This window comes from Epargyreus clarus, unplaced genomic scaffold, assembly GCF_041222505.1.
Source record: "Epargyreus clarus isolate Ecla_fem2 unplaced genomic scaffold, WU_Ecla_fem_2.2 ptg000018l, whole genome shotgun sequence".
Lineage (NCBI taxonomy): Eukaryota > Metazoa > Arthropoda > Insecta > Lepidoptera > Hesperiidae > Epargyreus > Epargyreus clarus.
This window is the reverse complement of record NW_027332226.1, coordinates 1,232,399-1,259,814: the sequence shown is the minus strand read 5'-3', so window position 1 is coordinate 1,259,814 and position 27,416 is coordinate 1,232,399. Positions and strand designations below refer to the sequence as shown.

Below are 27,416 nucleotides of genomic sequence, written 5' to 3'. Positions count from 1 at the left end.
GTACATTATCACTGGCTCGGCATTCATGTTTATTTTTTTTCTGTTGCCTCCTCCTCCCCCTCTACTAACTCGCGAACCGATATCCTCCGTTAGGAATGTCGCGAAAGAGTAAAGTCGCTCCAGAGCAAGATTCAGGCGCGGAACGAACGAATGAAGCTGCTCGTGCAGCGCGGCGGCCCCGACGCCGACCCCCTCCGGGACGCGTAGGCGCCGCCCCCTAGTCTTAAGTCTCCAGTCGTCGGTCGCCACCGTCATTCCCGACGATCGCTACCTTGTAACTTATAATTTTTAATCGCTAAATAGTAACGTTCTAATAAACGATCGAGATCGCAGCCACCGTCGTTTCCTTTCATGAACCTCAGCTTCCATAGCTCGCACGTCGCCCCGCGACTAGCGAACACCCTCGTAAATGATGAATGTCCGTACTTGCGTATCAGGAGGTCGTCCGGCGTATCGAAGAGCTGACGCGGGCCATCTACGCGCTCGACCCGTACTACGCGGCGCCGGCGGCCGAGGACGAGCCCACCGCCACCCTGTGCATGCTCGTGAGCCAGGCGGCGGCCGCGCGCGCGCACCGCGCCCGCTCGCCCGAGCGCCGCGCGCGCGCGCCCGCCGCCCCGCCCGCCCCCGCCGCGCCGCCCGCCCCCGCGCCCGCCGCGCCGCCCGCCCTGGCCGCGCCGCCCCGCGCCGCGCGCGCGCGCAGCCCCGCCTGGCTGCCCGGCGGCACCACCTATGCCGAGATTGTCAAGGGCTGCGGCTCCCGCTCCAGCTCGGTCGGCTCCAGGCAGCCCAGTGCCCAGCGGCTCCCCACGCACAGAATGCTATACGAGCCGCGCGATCGGGACGACTCGCCCCCCGGGCCCGTCGAGGATGTGTCCGTCGGTGACTTTATGGAAGTGCCCAGTGTTCGAATCGATGATGTGAATGAGCCTATCGATGTGCCGGTGTTCAGTGAGACCGTGTACGGTGTTAGTGATAGTGCCGCGTATCTCGGCGACGCCGACGTAATGTACGAGCCCGTTCCGCGGGCCGCACCCGAGTGTCAGACTTCGACACCTCCGGACTTTGAGAATGAGATGGACGTTGAGATTGTGCACGTAGTTTCACCTGAATTTGTACCAGTCCCAGTCGAACCCGCTTATCGAGTTCCGACTCCCGTCGATACTCTCTCTGTTCAACCAGAGAGAGAATTACAGTCCTTCGAAGGACGCGATAGGTCACCGAGCCCGACCACACGCGGTCGCTCTCAGGAAATGTCTTATGCTGAAATATTAGCACTCGGCTTACGCAAGCAAGCGAGAGCACAAAACATTACCTCGTTACCAAAACCACAGGTGGCACAGGTTGAAATGGTTAAAGAAATAGTAGTTGAAGTTGAAAAAGCTCCATCGACTCAATATGAATCCAAAATTAGATCTAGGGAGCCGTCGGTGCTTAAGCCCGAAAGGATTGATAGGCCAGAACGCCCATCGCAACGTAGCCGGTCTAGAGATATGCCAAGGCAGAGGCGGGCGCCTGAGAAGCGCCCGACCCGGGTACATGATCAAACGAAAAAAAAGAAAACACCGAAAAGGGTGATTGAAGTTCAAGATTTTGAGGATGCTGAGCCTCTTCAAGTGGATGATACTACTGCATTAACTGTGGTGACTTCTCGCGAAACTAAAAATGTTGAAATCGCCAAAAAAATTAATCACAGCGCTACAGTTATTGAGACTATAACAGAAACTACTGTTAAACAAAGTACAGTATCGGAACGTCAATCGCCAGATGTTGAACAGAAAAAAAGTAAAAAGAAACACAAATCCAAGAAAGCCAAAGTAGAAAGCGAAGATGAGATAGAAAAGGCTCTTAAAGAAATAGAGGAATCTGACAAACAAAAAAAGAAAAAATCTAAAGAAACTCGTGATCTAAGTAAAGATAATAACGCAGATATCGTTACCATTGAAACATCTAGTATTCAATCAGCAGATTTTAAACCAGTAGAAAAGGAAGTTACAACAAAGCACAAAAAGAAAAGGGGACATAAGGAACCAAAACCGGATAATATACAGAAAAAGATAATTACTACAACATTACCTGCAGAATCTTCTGTGATTGAAGATAAACATGTGGAGCAGATTGTTGACAAGTCTGTTAAACACTATAAACAGGTGCGAGAATCGTCCACGGATGACGCGAGACTAATTATAACGTTGCAATCTGCGCCTAAGTTAAGCAGTACAAACGAAGGTTTTATAGATGATTTAATGGATAAGTCTAAAAGTATTGACTTCTTACAAATAGAAAGATCTCAATTAGAACATGAGAAATCATGTAATGTTAAAAAGCAAGGTTCGGAACAACCATCGAACAATTTCGAGTTAGAGTCTTTTGTTGAAACAAAGAAAGATATTGATACAAGTGTTTCTGGCGATCTTATCGCTTCTGAAGATTTATTACAAAAGAATATTGAGGTTACTATTGAATCTAATGAACCAATTATGACGGAGACTATTTCTTGTAAAGATGATCAGATAAAGGACGTAGCTATTGAGGACGAAAGCGTACTAACAACAAAGAGTAAGAAAAAGAGGAAAAAGAAACATGAAAAAACACCAGAACTTGTTACATTAGAAACTACCGAAACGTTGCAATCTACCGAAGAAGATGTTAAACAAATTGAATTATCAACTACATCAGTTCTAACATCGCATCAGTTCAACACAGAAAGTCAAATAGTAGAAACTTCCCAGAAGAAAGGAAAGTCTAAGAAAGCAAAGCAACCTGACAGTAATAAATCTCCAACAACCGAAGAGGAAAGTAAATCTTTCACAGAATATAAAGAGGACAAAAATGAAAATGATGAACCTGAGGTCTCACATGAAAATAGAGATAGTAAGAAGAAACGTAAACAAAAGAAGGAACGTGTAGCAAACGCCCAAGAGTTGCAAGATAAAGACGTTTCTGAAATACTAGAGTCGAAATTAGAAGAGCAGGCTCCTATTATTGAAAGAGAAATAGAGACCAGTCCGTTTAAAGAAATAAAACCTAAAAAGAAATCTAAAAGTAAAAAAGCAAAGGCAGAAAGTGATGAAACGGAAATTGTTACGAAATTTGTACAATACGAAGAGACTGTTCCTAGTGATAAAGAAATAGAAAAATCAGTTGATAAAATCGAGAAAGTATCCACGTACGAAGACATTAGTTCTCAGAAGGATAGCATAATTAAAGAAGTTGAAAAGAATCTAATTACCATGGATTGGAATACCCTTATGGCAGAAGAAGAAGGGATACCTGAGTCAACTCTTGAACCTATTAATAGACCTGATTTTGAAGAGTCCTTTGTTGAACCAGAGCAAGTAGCTAGTGAGGTGACAATCCTGGATGAAATCATGAATTTAATACAAAACGAAAAGCAATTCAGCATGCAGGATAAGAAGAACGAACAACAGATCACTGAAACAGATAAGATAAATCAAGAACTATTGAAATCTGAAACTTATGTTATCAGTGAATCAGATAGGTTACTAGCTGAAACAAGCGATTCTACGAATTTATCAAGTGTTTCTACTGAACAAAATAACAATGATAAATTCTTTGCCACAGAACCTTGTAAAGAAGATAGCCTTGTGATTGACGAAGCCACCACAATTGAACCACTTAAGGAAGATGTTGAAACAAGGACTATATATTTAATCACGCATGAAGTAAAGAAATTACCTCCTATCAGAACCGTGAAAGTATTCCGAAGTAAGAGTAATTCCTTGGAAGAAACAACGTCTCCAACAGAAAATGTAATTATTGAACCTGAACCAATAGATGATGACAAAGTTGCGGATCAGAAGTCCATCGATATAGGCGAACAAATCTTAACAGAAAATAAGGAGGAGTTGTTGACAGAATGTAAATCAGTTGACGCACAAGATATCGGTTCAGATGATGCTAATGTGACTCCTATTTTAGAAACAGACATTATTGAAGACGTTAAACTTGTCAGTGAAATATTACCAGATGTAAAAGAATCTACACAAGAAGTAAGTGTTAAACAACACCTTATATGTAAAGGGTCTATACTAGAATCTTTTGAAATCATTAAGGACTTACCGACCCAAGAAAGGACTGAAGATATTATTATAGCTGATGAAACACAACAGACACTTTCGCAAATAATTGATGAAAGCAAACAATTAGAGACGGTCAAGAAGCAATCAATCGAAAACAGCGTTGAAAATGCGAAAACGCTGATAAATGAAAGCGAAATAAACCAAGAAGAATATATCGAGGACATCTTGGAACAGGCCATCTTTGGTTCAGTTCAAGAACGTAAACGACCGCCAGTACAAAAACAAGTCACAATTCCATACAAAGAACTGGAAGAGGAGGTGAAGACTTATTCAATGAACCTGGATTTACATCAATTGGATTATGACTACTATAAATTTATCGTTAACGAACGCCTTAAATCATCATCGGTAGAAAGAGCAGAGTCTATAAAAGCAGAACAAGTTGAAACACCTTCGACACAAACTGAAGATATTATACAGGAACAGGACCCTATCGTTATTGATAAAATACCGGACTCTATTAATACTGATGAAAAACTACAAAATACGGACGAAATTGACTTATGTCCTAAAAAACCGAATGAAATTGAATTGGTTCAAGAAACCATGGTAATTGGAAACCCACCCAGATTTTCTTATCATGAGTTACATGATGCTGAGAACTTGTTTGCGAAAGTTATCTCCACAACGAAAAATGTAGAAGTTGTTGCCACGGCCGAGGAGAAAGAAATCGAAACTGAAAAAAACATTCTAGATGTTTCTGAGATAAAATCTGTTTCGAATCTCGATCACGATACAGAACCATCCAGCAAACAGCCGACGTTAATGCCCATAGAACCTCAACCGACCACATACTTAGAGATAGTCATAAACACTGAACCAATAATGTCGGATATTACAACTAAATCTACTGAAGACAAATTAGTTCCGGAAACCGATCGTGAATTATTATCTCAAGAAATTCCCCCATACAACTATAATGAATTAACTGATTCAGAAAATCTTCTTGCATCTTTAAAGACTCATGTAGAGGATACTGTTATTATTTCGGAACAAAATATCGAAAAGGAGTACGTGAACGAGACGGAAAGTCAGAATCCTGACGAAATTGTTAATTTGCATGGAACAGAAATTATCGGTGAGCCAGTTGAAAATATAGAAGAAATTCATGATGTCGTGGACGTCAAATCAGCACAATTAGATTTGGAAGAGCCAAGGCAAAATTATGCAATGATCGCGGATTCTGAAGCATTATTGGCGTCACTTATAACTAAATCAAGAGAACAAAGTAAGGAGCCTTCCCCTGGCGCGGAGGTTGTACTAGAAGATAAAACGGAAGAGTCTCAACATACCAGTATTATAACAGACCAAATAGTGACTCAAAATATCATTAATGTGACTGGCCAAGTAGTTACTAATAACGTACCTGTAGAGATTGCAGAGGATGCGCAAGTAATTCGTAACGAATCTGACCAACCATTGCCAACTGAATCTCGCGAAGTAAATGCACACAGGTCATATGAAACGCCAAGGTTTAGTTACCATGAGTTGAGGGACGCTGAGTATTTATATGCTTCGTCACATTCGTCTTACGTACAACCTGATAATGTAGAGAAACAAAATTCGGTTGAGGTGACATCTGATCGTCTTGTTGCTATACAAGAACCTTGTGCTGTGCCTCATGATATTGTTATAACTGAACAAATTCACGAGAAAGCACCAGATTTACAAATTATACACCCGGTTGATACAGTTGAAACACCTATCGATTCCGTAACCGATAGAGATATAGATGCTGATGCTATACGAACTACGAAAGCTACGCCTGTATTCATACCTCTGCGTCACAGTTATCATGAAATACAAGAGGCTGAACGCACTCTAGCAGTTATGTTGACTAACAAGTCTCAGGAAAAAGAAATATGTGACGTTGAAAATCTTCCTGAAGTTCCAACAGCTGTCAGTGTTACTCCAGAAGCGTCAGTGGATGGGAACACGTCTGAAAGTGATATTAAACCTGAATGCACTTTGACTAAGGAGGCAGTAAAAGAAGTTTCAGCGTATGTTCCTAAGGAAGAACAAATTTTGACAATCTGTGAAAATCCTGAAATCCTAGAAAAAGAGGATATAATTGAAAGTTATGACGTTGTTCTTGAAGGCGACATCGTTAAGGAAGATAATTTTATTCCTCCAGAAAAGCTACAACCCGATTCTGTTTCCGCGGCACCTTATGAAGTAATTAAAGAAGATGTTGCAGAAAAGCCTCAAGGTGTATCTAGCATAGTAGTTCAAGCCGTTACATCTGAAGCAATTGAACAGGGCCCCATCTCTCAACCAAAATCAATAACTTCACCCGAATCACCTGAAATTGAAGATGAATCCGAAAATATGATGATTTCTCACGTTATCAGCAAAGATTCAAGTCTTATAAATGTTGCATCGATTGATAATAAGTCTTTAGTTGAAAAAACTATTGATTTTATACAACAAGAATCAAAGTCTCATTCCTCACAACAAATAGTCGAAACTCTTCCTGAAAGTAAACCTGAATTCGAATGTGAACCTAAGTTTGACGTTGAATCTATTACGATTGACGACGCAGATGTTTCGTTTGTGCCTGTGGTTTTCGGTAATGTGGATGATATTGAACGTTCAATAAATGTAGAACTTATAAAACAAAACATCGAGTCTGAGAAAGAAGCTCAGCAAATATCAGATGATGAAATGAAAGACTTTGTCGTTATCGACAATGTTGTTGACGATACTGAACCTTTTGAAAGCATAACAATTAATAAAAAAATGTTCCCTGAGGTCGAAAGCGATGGCACGAAGATTAGCTTAAATGAATGTAACACGTTCGAGCTAGTTGAAGATGCTATAAAATTAATAGAAGAAACAATAGAGGACGTTAAAATACCTGACGAAATAGAGTCATTTGATATCGAAAGACATGAATCTGAAAAATCTTCAGAGACACCGAAAGAAGTACAACACTCGGAGTTTCAAAGTGTCGATGACATGGTTGAAAAAGAGACATCACCGGCAGATATTACAGTAATCGAACAAGCAGGGCCAGCACCTAGTAATTTTATTACGGAATGGCCATCTTCGGATACCCATCTGGACATAGAATCACGGGCTGCCTCCGAAAAGCCGCAGGATCCTGGATATATCTCGGCATTATTAATTAAAACTGAATCAGAAACGGTTGATTCAGAAATAATCGATACGCGTGACCTTCCTAGTGACCACACAAGTACGGAACAAAGTCTTATAACTTCAGATGATTCGAATAACTTACAACATACTGCCTCAAATGAATCTAAAATCCCAGAAACTGAAACCAACCTTACACGCCCCGAAAAATCTCCTATACACAGTTTGCATGATCTCCTTCCTGAAATAGACTCCATCCCAGAATTCAAACCTTCTTTCACAAACACTGTTTTGTATTCTAATTTGTCAGCTGATGCACCTGAATTTACACCCTCTTACATGTATCAACCTGTTGAGAGCAATAAGTGTGACACCCAACGCGCAAATATAGATACTGAGCAAAATGTAGCTAAATCTGAACTTACACAAAACAAGAATACAGAAAATCTTTCACAACCATCTTGTTCATCTACAAAACATGAAAATATAGAAAAGGAACCGGCTGATGCGAGTGGACCCAGACAGGAAGAACATATTGAATCAAAATCAAAACGTAACAGGAAAAAGAAAAAGAAAGATGATAAAAAGGATTCTAACATTGCACAAGTACCCGAACCAGTTCAAGTTGTTCACGATGACGATAGTCATATAATTGTTCCTGAACCTGGTAACATTTGGGTGAAAATGGCAGATGAAGGTAAATCATATGCAGAAGTTGTGGCCGAAGGTTTGTTAGCTGAACACCCTGATGAAAGAAATTTACTCGAAATTGACGAACAAAACTATCCCGTTCAGGCACCTATAGATGAGATAATGCCAGACGTTCCAGTACCGGTCAATTATCGAAATCGAGTTCCAAATATTATATATGACGAAAGAGGATACCACTCGTGGGCAAGAATTGTAGAATTAAGTTCACGTTCGCATGATCGTTCAGGATCAAAATTAGATCAGCATGTTGAGGAGTTGTACTCTCAAAGACCGCCAGTAATTTTTGTATATGAATCTGATAGTGATGAGCATCACAGATATGAGCCACCCAGAGCTCCAGTAGATGCTGAAGGATTTATAACAGTTGAAAGAAGTAGAAGATCAAGGTCTAGGTCACGAGATAATCGGTCGGTTTCTGTACCTAAAGTGCCACAGAACAACGACGTGCGTGACAAATCTGAAAATAGATTTGATGCTCTTACAAGTACATTAAAACCCGACGATGCTGAATCAATACAAAGCAGCCATTCAGATGAAGAAACACAAACAGCACCGAAAGGAAGAAAAAGTCGTGCGACAAAATCAAAAGAAAAAGAGATAAAGCATAAGGTAACACAGGTGGCTCCGAGTACATCTGACGAAGAAAAACAACCAGTAAAGAAAGATAAGAGGAAGCGATCCTCTAAATCAAAAGAAACAAAAGATACTCCAAAGTCTAGTGAACAACGAAATTTGCCTGTAAAAGAAACCGTACAGGAAGTTGAAGAAACCGTTGAAACTGAAGTACAGCCAGAAAATGTTGAACACAAGAAGAAGGGCAAAAAAAAGAAAAAGGATAAAAAAACTGAAACTCCAATAGATGAAACAACTGATACATGTTCTCCTGTGGAGATAACTTCTTCTGAACAAGAGGCATTTGAAAAACAAACTGAATTCAGACAATCGAAACATATTGATACTCCAATATCCACGCCTGAGTCACTACAGACTCCTGTTAAAGATAGGTTTTACTCTGAAGCTCAGTATTGGAGAATTGATCCTACCGGAATGGATGATTTAAGTAATTTATCTGAAATCATCAGTGTAGAGGTAGATCAACCACCAGAGAGTGAGATACAGCCGGACGTCATTAAAGATAGCCAGGAAGATAAAGTTATTGACCTACCTCCTACCGTGTTGCATACAAGTAATACGCTTACTGATGAAAAAATAACAGTAGAAGAATTTTTGAAAGAAGAACGAATTTCTTTTGAAAAACAGCGAGATGTGCCGGATGACAAAATAACAGAAGAACAGTCGCTAGAAAGTAAAATGGCAGATTTGCAACGAGAAATTGAGGAGATGTTACTACCTGAAAATGATAATTCAGCAATGAGCGATGACATACCAATTGAATTAGTAGAGACAAACGTATCTATTGATGAACACCATGATGAAGTATTGGATAGCATTACTCCCTCGTTTGCTTCTCCTGACCCTGAAGATGTATTAACAGAAATGAAATCGGAACCAGTTAAACAACATAAAGAATGTAAAGAAGAAAATATAATGGAAGATAAACATATAAGTGAAAGTGTAATTGACTCTATTTTAAGTGAAAATAAATATGAAACGGGCGGAAGTATTTCTGAGATGGTTGATATTCCAAAAGAAAATTATGCAGTCGCACAAGAAACAAATATTTTACAATCAGAAGTGACAGGAACTGTCGTAGAAAATATCGCCACACCTGACTCTCAACAAGCTAACATTTCTTCCCCTACTAACAACATATCAAACTTAAATGCCCAAAACTTTTGGACTGATAAATTCATTACGGATGATGCGGAAAAAATATTAAATGAGCAAAAATCTAAACTTATTTCAGTAGATAAGTCTGTAAATGACGAACAAGTCGAAACACCTGTAGAAGTACCCGAATCTAACATAATCGTAGACGGTTCCATAGATAGCGACGTCGGTGTAGAGGAAAATCTTTTTAAAGACAAGTCATTTTGGCCTGAAAAGCATTTATACCATGATGCGGAATGTCAATACTTTCTTCTCTTGGCTAATAAATCTAAAACACCAAACATTACTAACACTGACATCGAAATCAAAGACGAAAATGATAAAGACAGGGATCGAAACGGTGGCTCCGGCCATTCTTCCGATACCGATGAAAACACTCCCAGAGGACCTTGCGATTCGCCTTTTGATTCTAACTATATTTCGATGGACTTACCCGGCGGAATTTGCAGCTGGAAAGATCAAAGCTCTTATCTAAGCTTAGAAACACCTACAGATTCTATGACGGGTATCCTAAGCGAGGACACGCCGCGGTTAGGTAGCGACATGCCAGAGGATATACTAACCGCCCCACCCTCTGAACCGGCCACCCTTCCCCCACCCACACAGGAGCCGCCGGAAGAGGAAGGAACCCCGACGACCGCCAAGGTGACTGTGCTACCGTCGTATCGTACAATTTTACAATTTATATTTTATGTTTGGCATGATATTTTCACAAAATTTTTAATTTCACTTATTACAAATCTCTGTATCGTAAGTTGTCGTCTGCCAAATCTGCCGATCGTCTTGTAGTCGCCACTGTTGGCATGCGCGGGCGCCTCATTAGTGTTTACGCATTTCAAATTAGTTTGTGTAGTGTTTGTATAGCGTGTGTCTACAAATCTAGTCATGTCTAGTCGTCTAAAATAAAACGGGATTAACCTTCAAATCTTAAAACAATTTTGATATAATAAAATAAATATTTGTGCAATTCTTGTTTTATTTAAGCTATATCACTGTTCGCTTTTGTTTTACCCTTATTTAAGCAGAAATGCCAAAATTTGACTGCTACAAGACGAACGACATTATTGACGCTTTAATTGGAGTTTTTTAGATGCTTTATTTGGGCTTTAAAGTAATGACGCAAAGAAGGAAACGGCTGACTTTAAATGTCTGCAACCATTGTATCACCCAGGTCAGTCATGTAATGTATAGATGAATGCTTTTGATTCCTTCTGTTCTAGATACCTTGTTTGAAGTTGAAATGTTTGAATACCCAAAATTATAACCATAAATAAATACCATCAAATAACTTGTAAATGGTATTATAAAATAACTGTTCATCTTTATTCACAGAAGTGATTATTGTACTTTACTGTGAAATAATACATTTTTTATTCTATGATAATGTAATTTGAGAATTTGTCAGTGTTCCGTATCAAATGAAAAATCATACAGCAGTGGTAAATCGTCTAATTTTAATACACGCAAGCACACGCATTCACGCGATTTACAACACCTAAATGTATTTAATAACTTAAAAGCTCTTTACTTTTTGTTTTATCAAAAAATAATAATATTAATTTCAGCAATTACAATGCATTTTATTATATCGTTTTTGTATTCAATCTAAATGAATGAGTTCAGAATGAATAATTTTGATTAATGTTTTGTTAACTTACAAAAATTAAAATTAAAAACGCTTCCTAAGCCTGCGTTCTACGATGTATGATGTTCTTTGATACGGATGTTTGCTTAGTTTAGAGCCCCGGTATTACGCCCTAATAGATGTTTAACAGAATGACAAATATTCGATCCAGTCCAGCATGTCATGCCAACATAATCTAGTGGATGTGTATGCGATTTTCGTTGTTGTTTATTGTGTTGCTAACTTACGGCCAAATATATAAATATTTTGTAATGTTGATATGTAACTTAATGTAATGTAAGTAGTGTAAGTAATTTACAAATGAATGAATATGTTAAATGTTGTTGTATAAAATATTAAGTTTTTGTCTTATATTAATATTTATATATTTGGCCACCAGTCCATGCATCTGGTATTCAAAATGGACTACCCTCGATTGACTCAAACGATGTGGAATTCTGAGATTGCGAAGTACATGATACAAAAGCTAGAGACATTAAAAATAAAACTACGTGAATTGTCGTGGAACTATTTATAGACGCTCATTTGTCAATCGCTAGAAAACGTGCGTATATTTTTTATAAAACGTATTTTGTGTAGTATGTTCATGTTCACGTATTTTCTTAGCTCGGAATGCTATGGGTTTATATTTGTTTTTTGTACATTCATACGTATATATGGAAACCTTAAAACTTTAGCAATAGACATTGTTTGATTCACGAATCAAGCTTTATTGATTCTGATCGATGATCACAAACCCGTAAATCATACATCTAAATGTAAATCCCATATGTCAATCGAATTCACACTTGAAGCTATTTTCGCATCTCGCAGTTCCACGTCGCTGTTGACTGACGTAGCGTGTGGCTAATAAAGAAATGTGTTCTCAGGATTTATCTAACGATATTGAAACACTGCTCGAGGAGATCAGGATAGTTCAAGCAAATCTCTCAGATCTGCCAAACGAGAGTCTGGACGCGATGGAGCAAGGACTGCGGGTAAGTTTCATTGTAAATAATTCATATTTGTTTTCACGTGTAAATATGACTTACAAAGTTCCTTCGTTAAACATCAAACTTTGTATGCGAGTTTTGCGTCTCGTATCAAAATAGGACAAGAATTCGCCTACAGCCGTCCCTATTCTCGGGCTCGTTATATATCCGCATGCATATGTTGCCTTCATTCTGGGATATCTGGTATATTTTGGGCCGTTTGAAGATAACATATCGCTAATGGAATGGAGAGAATTCAGGAACTGTACTCCGAATAATATATGAAGTCTACAATTACGTTAATGAATTGCATGTAACACATACCGAATTATAATCCATTTTCAATTTATCAATATGTTTTGTGCTAACTGGAAAGTTTTGGGTTTCCCCTGCAATTTAATAATTCCCAATTTCGCTGTATCCATTATCTCAATGTAAACAAAACTAGAATCCATGATTGTTCTTGCGTCAGTCCGATATAAATACGTACGTATGTAATACTTATTGGTACTGAGGACTGATGCATAGATCATCGACTGTTTTAAAATCTATGTTTCTCGTATTCGGGCTAAATGTGTTGGTGCTATCATCACATGGCATTCTGGTTTCATTTTTAGTATCTTTAATTGTGTCAGACGTCCCTCGAACCATATGTTTGAGAGCAGTACTCACTATTTTAAAGGATACGTCATTTCCTATACTAGTTTTTATATCATTGTCATGATATTTTTTTATTATATCATCCCTCGCTGTATCATTGTTGACACGATGCACACGATGCCTTCGCGCCTTGGCCGTGAGATTGTTGAATGTATGAATTTTGTTCATTAATGATGTCACCGTACCTACACTCACGAGTTACGACATTGCGCGGTAATAATACACTAGTGTTGTGTTTGGCATCGCTCAGTAGGGCACTGGTTCGCGATACTATCAACGCATAGTGCGCGGAACGAAACCAGCCGACTATTCCGAGCGAATTATTCGATTCCGATAATCGATTAGCTGACGACCGATTTATTAATATTGGAGTAAGTAATTAAAGAAAAGCAGAAGTGGTTGTGTTTTTAATCTTTCTATTTAACGTTTGATATTAAATCATTATTTTTAAATTAAAAGGTGTTGAAAAAGTTGTGTGAGTTTTACGTGACGAGCTTATGATCGAAAAGGATTTTGGGTAAATTAAATCTTTTATTATAATATTAACACCAGCACGGAGAAGTTACGAACGGGCATGCTGTATAAATTTGATTAATTACTCCATCTCTGAGATATAACTTGGAGACAGGATTTTATCCTGAAATCGGTTCCAAACGGGTCGCATATCCTTAAGAATTCAATTTTCAAAAGTATTCCTTATAGTGAGTCAGCCTTGCCACACCCGGCTACTCAGAACACAGAAGGCTTGCTTTTATGCAGAAATACATTTTAATACGGATAATATAATGTTTTAAATATAATAGGTGATAAAATAATATATAAGGAAGAGAAACTAAAGTAGGATCCTTCGCGGTTTGAGTTGGGAGGGCCCCGCTTCACTTCCTTCTTAAACCATTACAGCATTTATAAGCTATGCTGAATTGTGATGTGAAGGGAGAACAAACTATGTTTCCCTTATCACATCCTTCAAAGCGGAAGACGGCAGCGCTTAACACTATTGTTATAAGGCAAAAATAGGTGTCGCGGTGGTGCCTTCGGAGTCGAACCACAAAGTCTTCTACCTTTGTTGTCTTGTGGTTGATTAAGCTTATGGGCGACAGTACCGGTAAGTGATATCATCGTTGTCAGTAGACCACATCCTCATTGGCTTCTATTTTTCTTATAATCTTACCTAAAAATATGCGAATCTTACTAGTATAATAATTATTATTACAAAGATATACAGTAAGCGTCGCAAGGTATTTTAGAATTTTGACCTTTTCCTGTTACAAATGTCATTTTCCATGAAACTATAAACAGCATAAACAGCCCTTTGATACTTATTTATTAGGACAAATATAATGAGGAAGTCGTTTCAATTTTAGTTTAATATACCTTCGTTATGTGAACATAGCTATATTTACGGTCGGCCATAAGTAATCCATAAATTTTCGTGAAATTTATTGCATCGTTTTAGATAAGTAACACTATAAATATCTCTAATGCCTTTAAATTAGCTTCGTCTGTCACGGTATTTGCTCGGCTTTGAACTTTGAAAGCTTTAGTTGTCGACCTAATTGACTTGGAACATAATAATCTTGTTATGGTTGATGAGTTAGTTTTGCTATTACATTTATGTGGATTGCAAAACCGTCTGCTACTTAAAACATTCTCATTTGCATCAGTTACGTTAATTTTAATGCTACTACAAATATAATTAGAATACAAGATGTATAATATTATTCATCATCAACCCATTGTTGTCCCACTGCTGACCACGGGTTTCCTCTCCGGATGAGAAGGATTAAGCCATAGTCCACCGCGCTGGCCAAGTGCGTATTGGTAGACTTCAAATACCTTTGAGTGTGATAAGTAATTTCTAATACGCACATAACTTTGAAAAATCAGAAGTGCCTGGGATTTGAACCTCGGACCCCTCGATCGAGAGGCCGAGTTTCTTAACCATTAGGCTATTACTGCTTTAACTATGAAATACTGCTCAAATATGAAACATATACAAATTAAAATATCGTAAGTATTTCAAATATACTTCAATAAGTATTAAGTAATTAAGTCAAATAAAATATAACTTGAAATTATATCTTGTTAATATCAAATAAAAGGCTAAAAATACACATATATAGTATCGTATACGTGACTCGAAGTGAGATAGGTACAATGACATCATTCTCCTCTACTTGTATGAGACATGTATTTTATTATTCCAAGAATTTCAATGCATAAGGCCTTATCACAGGGTTACATATAAGAGTTAAAAATATTTGTATAAAGAATGAAACCATCGATAATTTTAGCATCTATCCACTATGCTGTAATGTCTATTTCTGTTTCTCAAACAAAATTCTTGAATTATATTTACTTAATAATGAACGTATGAATTGTGTATGATAATCTAAGTCTATCTATCTAAGTCATTTTATGTTCATTTAAGTATTTTTATTATTCTTGCACAATGGTAACATTGTTTGTTTTTGGTCACTATTTATTTTTTCGCGTCGGTTTTGATTTCAAACGTAATAAACAATTTATTTTGGAATGGAAACCATTCCTATTTAATATTGTCTAAGTGTTATTTTAGTGTGTTAAATGTTCATTGTATTCTCATATCATTTTAAACTTGATAAATAATGTTTATTGGTTCAAATTCTCTCTTAATCTTCGTGTGTACTTTAAAATAACAATTTTTATAAAGGTCTGTAAACCATACATTTAAACGTAAAATTCCAGGAGGGGATAGATGTTCTAGTCAAGTGTGAGGAGGCGGCGGATCTTCTGGAGCACAAAATCATGGAGCACCGCCAGGAGGCGGAAGTGCAGGCGCTGCTGAAGGAATTGATCGTGATGAAGGGCAGGATCTCCAGGTTGCTTGCCCAGGCCCGGCAGGGCCTTATCACCATCCAGGTAAGAAAGGTAACCATATTTTTATTGTTTTATGTATTGAACAATCATTGTACGCCAATTATTATCAATTATTAATTGCCTTTTTTATCAATGTCTGTGCATATTTCCAGGACGCCATAGAACAACAGGCGAATCAAGCTAGGGAAATTGAGGAGCAAAAAGAAAAAATTGGCAAACTCGAACTCTGGCTTGACACAATTAATGGTGATCTGAAAGAATCTACAAATCAATCGAATGTTCTCACTGTAGAGAATATTCTCAGGTACATAGAAATCTACGAGCGCTACATAAGTAAGTACGAAGAGTACGAAATGATATTAAATTCTATAACTGTGATAAATCAAGACGAATCTAGTCAATGGATATTGGACAAATTCAATGTTATTGGAAGAACTTTAAATGAAACGGGGAGACTAGTCATGGTAGAAATAGAAAGGTTGTCAAATATATTGATTCAAATGACATCTGCTGCACCCGAAGAGGTGGAAGATGATGTTTCACAAACTGATAGAACTATCGACTCTACCTCGATGCCCGAGGAAGTAGTGACGCCTAGAGATAGCGAATTTGTAAAGAGAGAAATTAAAATTGAAGAAACAGTTGTACAGAAGGTTCCCACCGAGACTGAACCTAGTGTACTTCCTGAGGTGAAAGACATTAAAGCTACAAAAGAAATTAAAGAAAAACCACCTACCAACTTTACAATTGAAACTCAAACAGGCAAAAGCTTAATGTCTGAACCGCCTTCTATGGCTGACAAATCTGTGATATGCCAACCTGATATTAAAACTACACATGATGTATCTATAACATGTGCTCCTCCTCAGGAAGTTGAAGTACAAACTAGTGAACAAGTATCACAGGAAGGAGAAGTGTTAGAAAACATTCAAGTGAGACAAACTATCTCGGATGGACATGAAACGATCGAAATTTGTAGTCGTCCAGTTATTAGAAGCCAACAAATTGACGAGCAGACATTACAGGTAGACGCAAAATACGAAGATGACAATGAACGTAAAGATACTCAGTTAAATATAACACACAGTTTACCGCAATCATTCGAAACTGTGATGGTCGAACCCGATGAAACGATTACCGAGGTAGTTGTTGACGCTAAAGGAAGAAAGAGAATTTTTGTTAAGAAAATAAGAAAAACGTTAGTAACAAGACAACAGACGGTTCACACCCAACAACAACGATCGCAAATACTTTCAGGTGATTTTCCACCTGAACAATCCTTTTCTCAAATAACATTGCAGGAGGATAAAGGCACAACGTCGACCAACATTGACGACGGTGGGGTTCAACACGTTCAGTATCAAACTTACGGAGGCCAAGTTATATCAGGTATTCCCGGAAGTGAAGTGACTATTGAAGAATTTACTTCGAAACCGGATAGGATTATAACAATAAGTGAAGATATGAAACCTGATGAAATTCTTCAGATAGCGAAAGGTGAGATAGAACCTCAAATTCAAACTTCATCTTCAAGTGTAACCGCTGTGGTTCAACAAGTGACTAAAAGAATAGTAAAGACAAGGCGGCGCATAATTAGGCGAGTGGTTATCATAGACGGAAAGGAGCATGTCACGGAAGAGGTTGTGGAGGAACCGGATAATGTCGAAGTATTTGAGGAACAAATACCACGAGTATCGATTAATATTAAGGAAGGTGGGGTTCAGTTTGAGGAGGTCGATGACTCCGATGATAAGGGTGGTAAACCAGATAAAGATCCTGGACATGAAAAAGGCCTTGAGGACTCACAAGCCGACAAACCCGATGATACTTCAAACATTTCGAAAGACGTATCAAAAGAAGAAATTGATCCAAAAGACTCATTACCAGATAAGGAACTCACAAATTTAATGAAAGAATTCATACAGAAAGAAAGTGATGGATCATATGTAGTCCTGAAAGAATCAACCCCTGAACGAACTGTCTCAATCTCAGAAACCATTAAAGAACTGCCATCAGGATCACAGGAGATTGTTTTTGAACCCGGGTATCAGGTACAAGAACCTCACGAAGGACAAATGACTTATATCACTGGAGGTGTTTCAACTATAGAATCATCGTCAAAGAAGGTTAACACTGTTATACAAAAAGTGTCAAGAAAAATCACTAGAACAAGAAAACGCGTCATCAGACATATACAAATTATCGACGGCAAGGAACATGTTACAGAAGAGGTTATTGAAGAACCAGATGATGTAGAAATCATTGAAGAAGAACCCCAGGTTTCGCAATCAATCCAACAGGGAATGAAAACAAAACGGATTAAGATCATACGTCATGTACAAATAATTGATGGACGTGAGCACGTAACAGAACAAATAGTGGAAGAACCAGATGACGAACCGAAGATTGACAACGATGATACTTTATTAGAACAACAGAAAGTAACTGATGGTACGATACATATCATCAGTAGTGATAAGGATTCCACTGTACCGCATGTCGTTGATAGTGATGTTATGAGAGTAACTGATAAGAATAGACAAGTTGAAACGAAAGTGAAGACACCTGAAGAAAGTCAAATCTCTCAGATTACAACTATTAAAATTTCAGGTGTAGAAAAGAGTGAAGGAAAGCCAATTGAAGTTGCAGAAAGTGATGATAAAAAAGATGTTATTACTTTTATCAAAAAAGTTGTAATAGGACCTTCTGATCAAGTTGATTCTGCGACAGATATTGACGTAAAACTACCTAAAAGTGAAACACCAGAAGAAAAATATATGTTTGAAGAATTAGTGACAACTGCGGATGTAAGAAAATCAGACAGTATTGTTGATATCACTAAAACTCTAATAGGAACAGAGATAAGTCATTCTACTATTCCTAGGAGTGTGCTGAAAACAGAAGAACCTATTACACAGAGCATTAGTACGAAACAAGTCGAGGAACCTGTAAAAAAGGTAGAACTAATTAAAGAGGTAAAATCACCAGACGTACCACAACAAATAACTGACGATACAGTAAAACCTCAAATACTCGATGACATCAAAAAAGATTCTGTGAAAGTAATTGCAGAAGACAAAACAGAACCACAAGCCCCAGTTGATGAAATTGACAAGGAGTCTGTCAAAATTGAGGAACCTTCTGTAACTGAAATGGAAAAACAACGAAAGGACCTCCTTGACATAACGAAGACTTTAATTGGTACAGAAATTACTCATTCTACCATTTCTAAAATTCCCGCCACTGTATCTAAAAAAGTAGAACCTACTGATGAAAGTGATACTAAGAAACCAATTGAATCTGTTGAAAAACCGCAAAAATCTGAAAGCGAGAAACCATCCAACATTCCACAAATACAATCTGTTGATACAGCAAGTTCTAAAAAAATAGATAAAATCAGAAAAGAGTCTGTAGAAGTAGTTTCTACAGAAGTATCAGAGAGGGTTACATCCGAAGATAAAATGGTTAGTAAAGAACCTGTAGAAAAATCTCTTGAAGACAGCCCTCTTAAAAAGACAGAGGTCGCCGAAAAAGAACTGAAGAGCAAAATCCCAGAAGATAAAATGGTTATTCAGGAACCGGTCAAAATTGAGGAAGCTCCCGTAACTGTGGAAGAAAAGCCTCAAAAAGACAGTGTTCTCGACATAACTAAGGCTTTACTTGGAACAGAAATAATTCATTCCACTATATCCAAAATTCCACCAAGTTTGCCTAAAAAGGAAGAAATCGTTAAAGAGAGCGAGACTAAGAAACCCGCTAAAATTCCGGAAGAAAAAATTGAATTAACCATTAAAGATAAATCTCCTGAAATTCCTCAAAAACAAGTTGTCGATATTACTAGCTCTGAGAAATACTCAGTAGATGCTACAAAGAAAGAAGTTACTGACAAACCAGCAACAATTGAAGCTAGTAAAGAAGAGTCTTCTACAATTGAAATAACCGTTACAAAATGTCTTGATAAAACAGTTGAACATGTGTCTACTGTTGAACCGGAGGCAACTGTGATTACAGAGCCAAACGTTCTTGAAGCTGATGTTACATCCCCTACAAAGGACGTATCGATGATTGACATAACCAAGAGTTTAATAGGTAGTGAAATAGATCACACTGTTATTTCTAAATTACCTATTAAAGAAGTGATTTCAACTCAAGCTACTAGTCCTTCGATAAAAGACAATGTCGTAGAACATGAAACCCTTGTTGAAACTGTAAAACTACCCTGCATTAAAGAACCAGTGGAACCGAAATTAAAAGAACTTCCAAAAGCCGTGGAAGATTATGATAGTAAAATTATGTTAGAACCTATAATTGGAATCCCTGACTTAAAACCATTGATTGCTGATGTTACTCCTGAACAGCAAATCCTTGAGGAGGTGAAATCCTATTACCCTACCGAAGAACTGGTTTCCACATCACAGGCGACAGAAATTTTACCTGTAAGTGAGACTAAAGTAAGTACAGCTATTGAAGATACAATGAACTTCCTTGCAAGTGAAAGCGTTTCTCATCAAGTGCCAGATGTAAAAAAGAAAGAAGGAACGCCCAGTACAGAAACATCGGAAGAAAAAACTATTGATAAACCTAAGAGACCGGGCTTAATTAAAGAGTTTAGTGACTTTATTAAGTCTAAAACGAAGTCAAAAGAGAAACGTGACAAAAAATCTAAAAAAGACCCTAAAGTTAAAAAAGGTGCACCTGTCGTGTCTGAAAAAGAAGAAAAACCAGTTGCAAAAGATTCGCCAGTAACACCGAAAGAAGCAATTGAAGAGACCGACAAATTCGACGAACCTATAATCGAAAGTCCCAAAGACGTAAAGCGTCCCACAGAAAATGGTAAAAGTGATACCGAAGTAATAATCACGGAAAAAGAAAGCCCAACTTCATACACATTTGGCGATAAGGAGTCTCTTACATTACTGGGAAAAACGATTGAAAGTGATATTTCTCAGCATCCCATTGAAGAGACATATGAAGTTCAAGAGCCTGAAGATAGAATAATCATTATAACTGAAGATATACCCGTAACAGACTTGTCTACAACTGTGACACATAAAGTAACAAGAACGATTACTAGAATACGACGACGAATAATTAAACATATTCAAATAATTGATGGTAAAGAGCATGTAACCGAAGAGGTGATAGAGGAACCAGAAGAAGTGGAAGTTATTGAGAACGAGCCAATGACACATGTTCTACAAGAACAAGGGATTAAAACAAAACGTATAAGAATTATTCGTCAAGTTCAGATAATTGATGGAAAGGAACACGTGACTGAGCAAATTGTGGAAGAACCAGGCGACGAATACATCCCTGACTCGACAGTTACAGCTGAGATTGATGTTAAGATTTCGAAACCAGAAATTACTCACGTTACTGAAACTCAAGTCAGTGAAAAACCCGAGAATTTGATTGATTTGACTAAGATGATGATCGAACAAGAAAAAGTTTCCTTGGAGCAAATAATTAAGAAACCCTCTATAAAAGAAACAGAAGATGCAATTGTGTTAGATGTGCCAGTAACACCAGTAAAAGAACATGACGAATCTACAAAAGTAACGGAAACAATTGAAATTAAACCAGAAATTTCACAGCCCACATCTGTTGAATTAAAAACAAAAGAACCTGATACAAAGAAAGATAGGAAAACTGGATCGCCAAAAGAGCATGACCTAAAAGCTCATATAATAGCTAAGGATATCAAGATTTCCGATGATGTTAAAGCATCCTTACAATTGGAACCTAAATACACGGACAAAGAGGAACCTAAAAATATACAGAAAGACGAATTGCCTGAATTTGAAATGGTTGACAAACCAACTTCTGCTGAAAAACCTAATTATCAAATTCCATTAGATGTGTGTGAAATTACCCAGGAGTTGATAACTCAAGAGGGTTACGTCCAAGTTGAAAAATCAGTATCTGAAACACCCACTGAACAAAGAAAATTAGAGTTTGTTGAACATTTGGAAGAAGTTGACACTAATAAGATCCCTGAAAAATTACAGCAAGAAGAAATCGAGACGTCATTACAAATACTCGAAAAAGAAACACCTACCGATCCAATACTTGCTGAAAAACCTTTAGAATTAACATTGGAAAAACCTGATGACGCACAAGTTATTGCGCAAGAGACACTAGAAACTGTCGTTGACACTGTATCAATGGATGATGTAATTAGATCTAATTTCACTGAACCCACAGTAACGCCCCAAAAGGGTATTGTGGACCTGACGAAAGAATTAATAATGCAAGAAGCTTTTACACATCAGGAACCCGTACATGTATCAAAACATACTGAAACCCGTAAAGATATTGAGCCAAAGGTGGATGATAAACAACCTGTACATAAGTTAGTATTACAGGAACCTCCGCCTCAATCGACGGTATGGGTAGAACCAGTCCAAACAGGCACAGTACTAACGGAAACATACATCACTGAAGCCCCGAAATCTCCTGAATTGTCGTATGTAGAACAATTTGAGAAAATTCCTCAAACTTCAACTGAAAGTGTTGATAAACTTGTGGAAAGTGATAAACCATTGCCCAAGACTGAACTTATGCCCTCGGAATTTGTCGAAAAGAAATCACAAGATGTTGAGAAACCTGATACTAAATATGACATTAATATGTTTATTGAGTCAGAGAGGCATGACACACATTTACGTAAAGACCAACCAAAACAACCTCCAGTTGACAAGAAAGTCGATACCTCGTTAATCAAAGAAATGTTACCTGAAAAACTACCGCAAACAACGGAAATTTCTTTGTCTCTCACTAAACATGATGAAAGTAAAAAATCTGAGCCCAAAGTTCAATTAGACATCAAGTTTGAAGAGGCCACCTCTACTAGTGAACCATCAATTCTCAAGAAAGACATTGATGTTCACCTACCAGCTGAAGTGGTGATTACAAAAGAATACCCTAAACCATCGAAGGTGGAAATCCCTAAGGAAGATGAACCAACAATTAAACCACCTAAAGAAGAACTGGTAAGTGATCAAAAACGTAGCAAAAGGAGAAAGAAGCCTAAGCGTCCATCTGAAGGTAGCGATTCTGTAGAAAGCGAATCTCATACAGAAACAGAGAGGAGTGTTTTAGATACGGGTAGTTCTTCTCTAAGTCACTATGTAGAGTTGCCTAAATCACCGCCAATGGAATCTCCTAAGCCTACATCTGACTTTCTAGAACCAGCAGTCGAAGAAAAAGAAATTGAAACAATTTCATCGATCATAGATTCGGAACAAACAGTTGAAGAACAAGGTTATGAACCCGAAGATGTTTCTTTAGGTCCAATTTCTACTCCCGACAAACAGAAAAAACAAAAGAAGCGAAAACCACCCGGCGTTAGCGAAGAAACGGAGTACCCGAAACAAACCACTACCGAAGATGATACAACTGTTACCTCCCCCGTTGAAATGATAGAACCACAAAAACAGAAAAAAAGCAAGGGTAGAAGAGGGAAAAAGAAACCATTACCTACTGACGACGCTCCCTTAACGGAACCAGAAATTAAGCCTGAAAGTCCAAAAATGGGTCACGAAATTATCGCAACGTCACCTCAAGATGAATCCTATCACACGATCAGTGAAACGTCCGATATTAGTACTGTTAAAGTTGTAGAAGAATGCATCGGAAGCAGTCCTGAAGTAATTGAAAAAGAAGTTTCTACAACGGTAACGTACCCTATTCCTGTAGTGGAAGAGATCTTAACCCAAGAATACTCGATACAAACATCGCCGGAGGTAAAGGAGTCTGAAAAACACGAAAAACCAGATTTTGTTAAGCCAGAGCTGACTGACAGCGAATTGCAAACATCCCCTACTCCCGTTAGTGAAATAATAATTCAAACTTCACCGGTAGAGGACAAGGAAGTCCACACACAGACATCGGAAGAAGTTACAGTTGTGGAAAAAGTGGAATTATCAGACTCTCAAATACAAACTAGTAGGACAGAATCGCCAGAACAAATCACACAGGCTGAAGCTACCACTCAAGTGATACCTAGAGATATTACTGTACCAGATGAGAAATTCTCACAAACGTCAACTCCCGAGGACGATTCTAAGAAGGAAGTACACGAAGTTATAACCGAGTCTCGTGAAATGCAAACTTCACCTCTGCCTCAAGTACAGAAAGATGAAAAGAGCACTGAAATTGTAATAGAGACGAGTGACACCGATATGCAAACGATAATACATGAGATTGTTGATCAAGAGACATCTACTTCACCCGTTAAGGAAAAAGAAGTAACCGAGATCAGTATACAAACTCCTGAAGTTCCTCTTGTAAGCACATCCACTCAGTCAGACCAGCCAGATTTGACGGCAGAACAAAAGCCAGACAAAATTGATATTACACAAGAATCTAAACCACCTATGGAACTAGACCTCGTTAAGAAAGAAATAGTTACGACTGATAGCTCTCAACAAACATCGCCTAGGCCATTCCCCGAAATACACCCACGGGAACCAGAAGCGGAACCTAAAAAAGAAATCGTTACTGTTGATAGAACTCAGCAAACTACTCCAAGGGAAGAGGCTCCAGCGCCTGTTCCTGCATTAGAAGCTACACAACGAGATATCTTTACTATCGATGGTTCACAACAGACTTCACCAAGAGTTTATTTAGAAGAAACAGTTATCACTCCCGAACCTAGTACTACTAAACAATTTGTGTCTACTATCGATAACACCCAACAAACATCTCCTAGGGTTTACTCGGAAGACTCAATATCAACATCTACAGACGAGCCTTATGAAGTACATTTAAGAGCTCAAATTTCCATTCCACAAGCTACTACAGATTTCATCGATATGGAACGCCAGGCGCAAGAGTCCCCTCAGTCCATATTGGGTGATAAGCACAGGCCAAAGAAAAGAAAACATAAGAAAAAGCCAGATTCGCCTTTACAATCTCTAGGAAGTCTTTCAGATCCTATCAATGCTGAGTTGTCTATTTCAGTAACGCCCACAAGTGAGGATGTATCCAGTAAGGACACATCTTCAATAGACGAAGGTATTTCTCACTTGGCAAGTCCTATCCTACCAACAAGACAAGATAAGGCGATCGCTCAACATAAACCAACATATTCCGATGTTGTTCAAAGATCTAAGTCTAAATCACCATCACCAAGCAAAACTATTGTATCTAAAACGGGGAAAGCGAAATTAATTGACACTCTTGAAAAACGGACGCAATCCATTTCAGATGCTCCCAAAATTAGACCAGATGATACCATGACTGTAGCCCTTATGGAACCTTCTGTGGAAAAATCATACGATCTTGTCGTTAACAAAGAACTGGATGAAGTCAAGAAGGCTCTAGCACATAATGATCCACAGAAAGTTGAAAAAAGTATTATAATTGTCATTGAGACAATTTCTATATGGTTGGAAGAGATTCAGTACAAAATTCAAAGAGATGTTGTTTCTGGTGGTAAGCCCATAGACGAAACAATGAAGCTGAAGGCATTGGAAAGCTACGTTCAAAATCTAAAAGAAATCATTTATGTCACTGAGGTGAACGAAGAGATTATTACTTTGATTGAGACATTAACGCGGCAGGTGACCGCAGTTAATACTTTGAGTAATCAAAGCTCAGTAAAAGTAAAGGAAGTTCAGTCGGATTGGGTGAAGTTTTTGGACGACGTGAAGATATTACACCAATCCATAGAAAAAGTGAAAAGCACATTGGATGATTTAATACTAACAGAAATGCCGGCTCATCAAAAGCTTGATACCCTTGATAAACTCGAATCCGAAAATGCTGATCATTCCGACACCGTTAAGAAATTGTTTAGAAGATATAGAATTCTTCTTGAGTCCAATCCTAAGATAGAGTGCCCCAAATACTTATTTGAGAGCGATGATGATACTAAACAAATCGAACGCTCCATCAATCTAGAAAGGGATCGCGTTATGCAACTGAGTTCATTGGCTGAAGAATACGAACAAACGCTACAGGACTTCGGACAGATTACGGAGGTGGCTGAAGCTTTATTAGATGGAAAAATCATAGTATCTAATTTGGACCACCTCCATGAAGAAATACAGAAACACAGAAAATTCTTCGTAAACTTAAGCCACTGCAGAGCAATCCTGGAATCTTTGGAAGATAATTTAGACTATGAGACAAGAGCACAATATTCTGCTCTTCATACTTCGCTTCATGACAGGGCTACAACAATTATAGACAGAGCTGCAGGTCGAGCGCAACAAATGACGCTGGCGGCATCCAGATGGGGCGTGCTAAATAATGGCATGAAGGAAGAACAACAATGGCTAAGTGTCGCCCAACAGAGGATTCCCGATCTAACTAATGTAACATCTATGGATCATGAGCAGTACATTAATTTGTATCAATCAATTAGTCTCGATGTTTCACATCACTACGCCAAAATGCTTCGCTTATTATCCATAACAGAAGGCCTTCAAAATCTTATTGTGTGTTCAGGTCTCGAAGCGGAGTGTTCTAAAGCTCTTGATACGTTACTGAAACTTCAGGACGATGTAGACTCGAGACTAACACGTCTGACGGCGTTTAGAGAAAACTGGCTAACATACGACCTTTTAATTGACAGAATCGAGGGTTGGATGAAACTAGCTAATAGGGAATTAGAACATATCACACCGGAAAACATTACAACTACAAGTAATTTAAGACGTTTCTGGGAATTAAAGGCTCAACATGAAATGCACAACAACTTAAAGAACGAGTCTGGTGTCCAATTTGAAAAAGCATTAGAAATCCTTCCTATATCGGATGAAATGGTTCAGCGACAATTTTTCTCCAAAATTGAAGACAAATGGCGTGATTTGTCCGACCGCATTGGCAACATACACTCCACGGCGATACAAAATATTTCAGACCGCGACGTGTCGTCAGGAGAAAAATTAAACATACTTGAAGAGGAATTAAGAGAACTTCGCACCGCATTAGACGGTCTGAAGGGGGTAATCAAGAATGAAGATGAGCTCAACCTTTACATTGAAAGACTACAAGTAATGACGGGACGGATCGACAGGATACAGAATGAGCTAGGTCGTCTCAGCTTGCTACCCACCGCCGAGTCCGACCGCTTGGGGGCTCTTTTGACGCAGTCGGGTATATTATACGATTTGATGGCAGAAGAACTCGAACGAAGCCTGCTGTTGAAGGAGAAGATCGTGCAAGTGCAGGCCGGCATAGTGCGCTGCCAGAAGAGTCAACGTCGCGCTCGACTAACGCTGGAGGAGTGCGAGGCGGCCGAGCGCCTCGGCAGCGACGTGGTGGAGCGCGCCGCGGAGACATGCAACAGGCTGCTGGAGGACCTGGCGTCGCAGTGGCGCGACATCCTCGCCCTGAGACAAGCGCTACACACACTACCAATCAGTCTCCGCGTCTGCGTTTCTCCTACGGGCGTGGAGAAGGATATATCTGCTTTGCAGGTAAGTTTCTTGTAAATTTTTAATGTTATACTTCCGTAAGAATTCTACTAGAATAATTTCCTTTCATTTCGATAAAAGAAATTATAAATAGAATATAAAAAAATACAAAAGACAACAATATATACAAAAATAATAATTAATTTGAATGTTT

General features: G+C 38.4%; 1 protein-coding gene across 1 annotated transcript in view; it reads left to right on the top strand.

Annotated features, from left to right (window-relative positions):
• The window catches only part of Msp300 (Muscle-specific protein 300 kDa), a 170,090-nt gene that overhangs the window by 111,575 nt on the left and 31,099 nt on the right, over window positions 1-27,416 (top strand). The window contains exons 35-38 of the mRNA XM_073082697.1: window positions 438-10,346; window positions 12,216-12,323; window positions 15,705-15,878; window positions 15,989-27,265. Coding sequence (XP_072938798.1) covers window positions 438-10,346; window positions 12,216-12,323; window positions 15,705-15,878; window positions 15,989-27,265 — 21,468 coding nt within the window. The remainder of the gene's footprint in view (window positions 1-437; window positions 10,347-12,215; window positions 12,324-15,704; window positions 15,879-15,988; window positions 27,266-27,416) is intronic.